This window comes from Apium graveolens, chromosome 9 (genome assembly GCF_009905375.1).
Source record: "Apium graveolens cultivar Ventura chromosome 9, ASM990537v1, whole genome shotgun sequence".
Lineage (NCBI taxonomy): Eukaryota > Viridiplantae > Streptophyta > Magnoliopsida > Apiales > Apiaceae > Apium > Apium graveolens.
Genome location: NC_133655.1, coordinates 2,016,772 through 2,025,739, shown reverse-complemented (window position 1 = coordinate 2,025,739; position 8,968 = coordinate 2,016,772). Strand labels below are relative to the sequence as shown.

The following is an 8,968-nucleotide window of genomic DNA, read 5'->3' as shown; positions in this document are numbered from 1 at the left end:
TCAGCTCGGTTCGTTAAGGGCTCGAGCTCGAGCTCGAGCTCGAACATAAAAATGTGTTTGTTAAGAAGACGAGCTCGAGCCGAGCTTTTGGCATGTTCGGCTCGAGTTCGGCTCGGCTCGGCTCGGCTCGGCTCGAACTCGGCTCGGCTCGGTTCGGCTCGAACTCGGCTCGACTCGGTTCGGCTCGAACTCGGCTTGGCTTGGCTCGAAAAAAAATTAAAAAAAATAATTATTTTTTATATATTTAATTATTATGAATTTTATTCAGATTTTTTATAAATATTTTTAAATTATTGAACTATACGAATGTCAAAATATATATTTTAGTAATTTGAAAAAATTCAGATATTAAAAATTAATTTTTTAATTTGATATTTTAATAATTAACAAGTGATTTGACTACTACTTGTAACTAGTATTTATTTCCTGATCGGTGTTTCGATTTTTTGAAATTATTTATAAATTATCCAACCGTACGGATGTCAAGATTTATAAATTTAAGTGATATAATAAAAAAATTAGAAAAAATAAATATATTTGGTTTGTTATTTTAACAGTTAACTAGTAGTTTGACTAGTACTTCTCCCATATTAATGTTTCGATTTTTTAAAAAATATTTATGAATGATCCAACCGTACAGATGTTAATATCTATATATTTTAGTAATATGACAAAATTTTTAGAAAAAAATAAATGTATTTGATTTGTTATTTTAACAGTCAACAAATGTTTTGACATTTATTTGTAACTAGTGTTTAGTTTCATATTAATGTTTCAATTTTTAAAAAATATTTATGAATGATCCAACCGTACGGATGTTAATATCTATATATTTCAGTGACATGATAAAAATTTTAGAAAAAAATAAATTTATTTTGTTTGTTATTTTGACAATCAACCAATTGTTTGAACAGTACTTAGAATTAGTGTTTAGTCTCATATTAATGTTTCAATTTTTTTAAAAATAATTATGAATGATCCAACCGTACGGATATTAAGATCTATATATTTTAGTGACATGACAAAAGTTTTAGAAAAAAATAAATGTATTTGGTTTGTTATTTTAACAGTCAACCGGTGTTTTGACCTTTACTTGTAACTAGTGTTTAGTCTCATATTAATGTTTCAATTTTTAAAAAATATTTATGAATGATCCAACCGTACGGATGTTAATATCTATATATTTTAGTGACATGATAAAAATATTAGAAAAAAATAAATTTATTTTGTTTGTTATTTTGACAATCAAGCAATTGTTTGAACAGTAATTAGAAATAGTGTTTAGTCTCATATTAATGTTTCAATTTTTTTAAAAATATTTATGAATGATCTAACCGTACGAATGTTAATATCTATATATTTTAGTGACATGATAAAAATTTTAGAAAAAAATAAATTTATTTTGTTTGTTATTTTGACAATCAACCACTTGTTTGAACAATACTTGTAACTAGTGTTTAGTCTCGTATTCATGTTTTGATTTTTTTTTAAAATATTTATAGATGATCCAACCGTACGGATGTTAAGATCTATATATTTTAGTGATATGACAAAAAATTTAGAAAAAAATAAATGTATTTGATTTGTTATTTTAACAGTCAACCGGTGTTTTGACTTGTACTTGTAATTAGTGTTTAGTATCGTATTAATGTTTCGATTTTTTTAAAAATATTTATGAATGATCCAACCATACGGATGTTAAGATCAATATATTTTAGTGATATGACAAAATTTTTAGAAAAAAAGAAAGTATTTGGTTTGTTATTTTAACAGTCAACCGATGTTTTGACCAGAATTTTTTAATTCAGCTCGGCTCGGCTCGGCTCGGCTCGTTTTGATGGAGAAAGCTCGTGTTCGGCTCGTGTTCGGCTCAGTTCGACTCGACTCGATTTTGTTCGATAAAGCTCGTGTTCAGCTCGTTCGTTAACAAGCTCGAGCTCGAACACATGTTTTTGTTCGTTAAGAAAGCTCGGCTCGGCTCGGCTCGTCAAAAAAAAATTAAAGCTCGGCTCGATTCGTGAACAACCCTAGATAGATGTATGTTATATGTTTACTGTATGTTATATGTTACTTCCTCAGTCCCATTCAATTCTCTATATCACTTTTTGACACGATTTTCAATACTCGTTTAAAGTATAACTCTATTATATTTTTTTTTTAAAAAAATTATGTATAAAAGTTTTATGTTTAAACTTTTATTCAAAAAAAAATTAGAAAAAAAATATTACGAAACTATACTTTATACAAGCCTCGAAATACGTGTAAATAGTAAACGTAGATAACCCCATGGGACGGAGGTAGTATATGTTACTCCCTCCGTCCCATATTGTTTTTCCCATTTTGACTTTCACTACTGTTCGTGGTAAGCGATTGACTACTAATTTACGTCTAATCTATAAGATCAAATATAGTAATGAGTGATTTAATTGGATTCGTATTTATGAGTAATTTAATACAATGAAATTTTTATATTTAATATTAATACAGTATTAAAGATATTAACAATTAAAAGTGTGAATTGGCAAACGTGTCCAACAAAAAAAGAAATGTTTTTAGGGACGGAGGGAGGGAGTATATGTTTACTGTTTACTGTTTACTGTTTACTGTACACAGGGTTCTAAAGACGACGCACGACTCCCAAAAAACCCTTTCCTTTTCATTCACTAATAATCTCAGACATATAATAGCGTGGCAACTTTGGACTTAGAATTAGCTGTTACAAGTAGAATTGGCCCACTTATCAAAGCCCATTTCACATTAATTTATCTACTTTAACCTTTTTATTTTAATTGAGTTCGAGTTTGCAGGTAAATATAATTAATATTAAATAAATAATTAAATATATATATCCGATTTTTGCTTCGATTAATCATTCGAATTAATCCTCGATTTACCGATTGGTCCCTAATCGAGGGTGAAGGGCAAATTTAGCTTATTTTTACACAAAATTAACAAAAATGACCAATTTCTGAAAAGTTGGCTAACTTTAGCCGACGGGATACTCAACTGTCAGTGGAGTATTCACTTTATATGAGATAGTGGAGTATTTCATATATGAAATACCCAACTACCAGTGGAATATCTTATACAAATTGGGATACCCAACTGACATTGGAGTATTCAATCGGCTAAAATTGGTCACTTTTTTCAGAATGGCTGTTTTTGTTAAATTTTTTCAAAAATCGGCTATTTTTATCATTTTTTCCCTAATCGATATCTCTACCGATTTCCGATTTTTATAACCATGACTGTACATATGAAATTAACATTTTATGGAGCCCTACTGATTCGTTTAATGGTGATGTAATTTCTCAGATATAATTTATGTTTATTTTTTTTGTATTGTATTATATCCGAATATAGTATCTTTGTTATGACATTTAGATACTGAGCTCTACTCTCCTGACACTTGCAAAGGCATTATTCTTGTTGTTAAACATATTCAACAAGACTTTTTTTGCCAGGATTTAGTGAAATAGGATTCTCATATCAGATAAAAAGAAAAATGTTGCACTACAAGGTTGATTGTTATGTTGAAATATGAAATGACGTATGTAGTGATATTTTTTCTAGAGGACGAAAAGGTAAGTGTAATTAATATTGCAAGTTGTATGTGAGAGTGAATTTTTCCTAATGAGAAGTTTTTTTTTTCTGATTTTATGACGTTTGTAAGTGAGATTTCGAATAGAGGACGAAATGGTAGTGTAATTACTATTCCTAGTTACTAGTGTTATAAGAAGTATTTTTTTTCATTTTACCTTTGCCAAACTTTTTAATATGCTGTATTGGTTGTTTTGCACTGTATATTGTAATTTGCATATTATGTGCTGTATTGTCCTACTCTTGTGATGGGGAAAATCCATGTGTTGCATATCAAACACTTGTGAGGAGGATTTGATGGAAAAATACAGTGTCTTGCTTTATTTTTAACAATTGCAGTGCATTAAAATTAAATTTGTAGTGGGTTTGAACAATTGTATGATCTTAAGAATTTACAAAGTTGTTGTTTACTACTCCCTCCGTCCCAATTAATCTGTCATGTTTGATTTTTTGTGGTCAAATTGACTCAACTTTGCCCATAAATTAAATAAAATAGATTACGTGTACTTTCTAATGATATAATTTTTATAATTTTTTTCGATTATATATTATATGAAATTTTTAGCAAAAATTTGGTCAATTTAACTGCAAAAAGTCAAATATGAGAGATAAATTGGGACGGATGAATTAATTTTATTGAGTGTGCAGGAAAGCCAACATTTGGCACTAAACAATTTTTTACGACTATATACTATATGAAAATTTTCAGTCAAAATTTGGTTAATATGACCGTAAAAAGTCAAATTGGGATGGAGGGAGTAATTTTATTGAGTGTGCAGGAAAACCAACATTTGGTACTAAACAAATTAAGGATCATCTACTCCACAGGATCTTGACATGGGCTGGAAATCAGAAAAGGGGCTTGATAGTTGATGATGTAGCAAGATTAGAGATGATTAAAACGTAGAGACTCTAGGTGAAGCTAGTTTTTTCGTCATTTCTTTCATTTAATAGAACAGAGAGCATTTGGCTAAAGTTTAGGATTTTCACGCTAAGACTATTGCTTTCTGCTTGCAAAAAATCTGTATTCTGCTTGCAAAGAATCGGTATTGCATGTACTTAAATTTGCAGAAAATCAACATTAAACGCTGCAAAAAAATCTGCATATACTACTACTAAAGATCTGCGGAAACTGCTCTAAATAAACTGCAGAACATTGCTCCAGAATTTTACAAAAAACTGCTCCGGTTTAATGCAGAAAATCTGTATAAAGTGCATTACTTCAGAATTTTGTCAAACCTGCTATTGAGTAACACAGAAAACTGCAGAAAATCTGCAACAAACTATTTTAAAAAATCTGCAAAAAATTGCTCCAAAAATCTGCAGAATACTGCATGACAATACTGCAGAAATCTGCAGAAAATAATTGGCAAAAAATGCAGAATAGTGATGCACTGGAATCAATATCTTCGTCTGATTCTGAGCTTTTAACATAGGAATCTGAATTATTCTCTTCCGCGTCAGAACTTTCTACTTGGGGAGTCTCGGGACTGTATCGTGAATCCAAAAGACAAAAATTTCAGAATAAAATGAGATTACATAAATGACTTTCAATGAAATTAATTAATTTAAACAAAACACAAACATGTTCATTTGTTTAATTGTCACCAAAATCATATTCTGTGCTTGTACATAACATAATTAAGCCACAAAACTTATGTATACTGCATTACTCTATTTACTCTACAAAATCAAAAGTAATCAAAAAATATTTTTCAGAGTTCGTCTGTGAACTATTAAACTCGTGTGTACTGCAATTATGTTTGTTGGAACCATGTGTGTATTGCAATATCTAATGACACTTAACAGAACATTAGTAATCAACGAATATTTTGAATTAATGATTGCAACATAAAAAAGTTGTCTCTTGCCTTGTCTACATAAAACTCCATAATAACTCATCCATTATAGATGAAATACCTGAAGCATCTTCAACTATGGATATTGGTGAGTTTTCAGCCAACTATGGTGAGTTTTCAGCCAGTTAATTACAGAAAAAAGTTTTTCAAACAAATGCAGGCTTCTCGACGAGAAAAGATTTATACCATTGAAAAAAGTGCAGGATATTGAAATTGTGCCGTACGATAAAAACTGTGAAACCATATTGATAAAAGTTAAAACTGAAGTATCACTTAGCTGGTGTCTAGGAATTATATGTACATTTGTACACCAGCGTATACATGATCCTGTAATTGTAATTTTTAAATAATCAAAAAGAGAAAAAAAAAGAGGACCATTGGATCATAAATATATGGATGGATTGGATTTGGTCTCCACAAAAAAGTAGGTCCCCATAGAAACTTTTAGGGAGACTAACCATATATATAACCAGTGTGTAAAATGATGACTAACCATGTCTTTAGTCTTGGCCTCCTCCTTTTTCTTTTTCTTTTTCTTCTTCAGCACCTCCCCCTCCTCTATCTTCTTCTTCTTCTCCACCTCCTCCTCCAGCACCTCCTGCCCCTCCTCTATCTTCTTCTTCTTCTTCTTCTTCCTCTTCTTCTTCTTCTGCCCCTTCTCCTCCTCCCCTTCCTGCACTAGGACATTTCAGTTTTCAAATGTTACTTTGCTAAGTTATTAAACTCAAGAATTATAAAAGAGTCTCCGTTGTTATTAGACTTGTAAATATTGTCTACAATTCCATAGTTTCTTAATATCATTTAGAGTTCGTCTGTGAACTATTAAACTCGTGTGTACTGCAATTATGTTGGAACCATGTGTGTATTGCGATATCTCATGACACTTAACAGAACATTAGTAATCAACGAATATTTTGAATTAATGATTGCAACATAAAAAAGTTGTCTCTTGCCTTGTCTACATAAAACTCCATAATAACTCATCCATTATAGATGAAATACCTGAAGCATCTTCAACTATGGATATTGGTGAGTTTTCAGCCAGTTAATTACAGAAAAAAGTTTTTCAAACAAATGCAGGCTTCTCGACGAGAAAAGATTTACACCATTGAAAAAAGTGCAGGATATTGAAATTGTGTCGTACGATAAAAACTGTGAAACCATATTGATAAAAGTTAAAACTGAAGTATCACCTAGCTGGTGTCTAAGAATTATATGTACACTTGTACACCAGCGTATACATGATCCTGTAATTGTAATTTTTAAATAATCAAAAAGAGAAATAAAAAGAGGACCATTGGATAATAAATATATGGATGGATTGGATTTGGTCTCCACAAAAAAGTAGGTCCCCATAGAAACTTTTATGGAGACTAACCATATATATATATCCAGTGTGTAAAATGATGACTAACCATGTCTTTAGTCTTCGCCTCCTCCTTTTTCTTTTTCTTTTTCTTCTTCAGCTCCTCCCCCTCCTCTATCTTCTTCTTCTTCTTCTCCACCTCCTCCTCCAGCACCTCCTGCCCCTCCTCTATCTTCTTCTTCTTCTGCCCCTTCTCCTCCTCCCCTTCCTGCACTAGGACATTTCAGTTTTCAAATGTTACTTTGCTAAGTTATTAAACTCAAGAATTATAAAAGAGTCTCCGTTGTTATTAGACTTGTAAATATTGTCTACAATTCCATAGTTTCTTAATATCATTTAGAGTTCGTCTGTGAACTATTAAACTCGTGTGTACTGCAATTATGTTGGAACCATGTGTGTATTGCAATATCTCATGACACTTAACAGAACATTAGTAATCAACGAATATTTTGAATTAATGATTGCAACATAAAAATGTTGTCTCTTGCCTTGAATCCATAAAACTCCATAATAACTCATCCATTATAGATGAAATACCTGAAGCATCTTCAACTATGGATATTGGTGGGTTTTCAGCCAGTTAATTACAGAAAAAAGATTTTCAACCAAATGCAGGCTTCTCGACGAGAAAAGATTTATACGATTTATACCAGACTGAAGTACCACTTAGCTGGTGTCTAGGAATTATATGTACAGTTGTACACAAGTGTATACATGATCCTGTAATTGTAATTTTTAAATAATTAAAAAGAGAAATAAATAGAGGACCATTGGATCATAAATATATGTATGGATTGGATTTGGTCTCCACAAAAAAGTAGGTCTTCATAGAAACTTTTATGGAGACTAACCATATATATATAACCAGTGTGTAACATGATGACTAACCATGTCTTTAGTCTTCGCCTCCTCCTTTTTCTTTTTCTTCTTCAGGTCCTCCCCCTCCTCTATCTTCTTCCTCTTTCTTTTCTTCTTTTTCTCCACCTCCTCCTCCAGCACCTCCTGCCCCTCCTCTATCTTCTTCTTCTTCTTCTTCTTCTCCACCTCCTCCTCCAGCACCTCCTGCCCCTCCTCTATCTTCTTCTTCTTCTTCTTCTTCTCCACCTCCTCCGCCTCCGCCTCCACCTCCTCCTCCCCCTCCTGCATATTTTCACTTTGCTAAGTTATTAAACTCAAGAATTATAAAAGAGTCTCCGATGTTATTAGACTTGTTATAATGCGAAAAAACAATCAGAAGCTTGAATATTAATCTTAAATTAAAAGGGTTCCTCAGCAAGCATGACAAACCTTAATATACGGCTGACAAAATGTCTTGAACTGTTCCCTATGGACCAACATATCCATTCTCATGTAACCGGTACTATAAATACCAATCAAACGACATTGGGAGTCGAAGATGGGGGCACCCGAATATCCAGGTAGTCCATGTAATCCATGCACTTGAACTAAGATGGTATTTTCATTAATAAAATTTATTTCCTCACGACAACAAATATCTGAAACTGGCCTCCTCTCAAAAGCAACAATGCCACGCGTGTAGTAGAAAGAATCACCATCCCGAGAAACCACTATTTCCACGTTTTGTCCCATGCGAACCTCTGGACCAACCCTAGCATATTCACAGTTGGTACCATTAACTTTTAGCAAAGCTAAATCCAATCCGGCTTCAACTTTGAGAATTTGTGCCTTCATGCGTTTGGTACCATCCCCACAATCGCATTTAACATGTATGTTTGAACCAATTGGTTGCTTGTCAACAAGATGAAATGCAGTCAAAATTAAACCATTCCGACTAATGAGTGCGCCATGTCCAACACCATATTTTAAATTACGGTCCCCATATATTACCACAATCTTCTTTTGCAAACGTCTTAGCTTTTGTGAACTTACCATTTTAACCTACAAATGTGATAATTTTCAGTAAAAGTAGAATATCAACATGATTTGTTATACTAGAAACATAAAATAATTACATAGAGAATTATATACATAAGTTAAAACATTGATCACAAGAATGCTATGGTTGAAGAAATCATTTAAAAACCTAAACTATACTATAATTGACTTGGTCATATTTTTCACACAAGTAAGCCCAACAACGGCCAACAACTAATGCAACAAAAATAATGAGCCCTTAAACTCT

General features: G+C 32.1%; 1 protein-coding gene across 1 annotated transcript; it reads right to left on the bottom strand.

Annotated features, from left to right (window-relative positions):
* Positions 1-4,730: 4,730 nt before the first annotated feature.
* LOC141683662 (uncharacterized) lies at positions 4,731-7,971 on the bottom strand. The gene is made up of 4 exons (XM_074488411.1): positions 7,714-7,971; positions 6,875-7,033; positions 5,953-6,132; positions 4,731-5,090 (listed from the first exon to the last, which is right to left on the bottom strand). The coding sequence occupies exons 1-4, from the start codon at positions 7,969-7,971 to the stop codon at positions 5,061-5,063; spliced, it is 627 nt and encodes a 208-aa protein (XP_074344512.1). The 3' UTR covers positions 4,731-5,060.
* Positions 7,972-8,968: the final 997 nt, after the last annotated feature.

Excerpts from the sequence above, each read along its gene's own strand:
- LOC141683662 (XM_074488411.1), bottom strand. The coding sequence starts at position 7,971 with ATGCAGGAGGGGGAGGAGGAGGTGGAGGCGGAGGCGGAGGAGGTGGAG. Across the intron at positions 7,034-7,713 it reads AGGCGAAGACTAAAGACATG|GAAGGGGAGGAGGAGAAGGG; the intron begins GTTAGTCATCAT and ends GTCCTAGTGCAG. Across the intron at positions 5,091-5,952 it reads AGGCCAAGACTAAAGACATG|TCCCGAGACTCCCCAAGTAG; the intron begins GTTAGTCATCAT and ends TTCACGATACAG.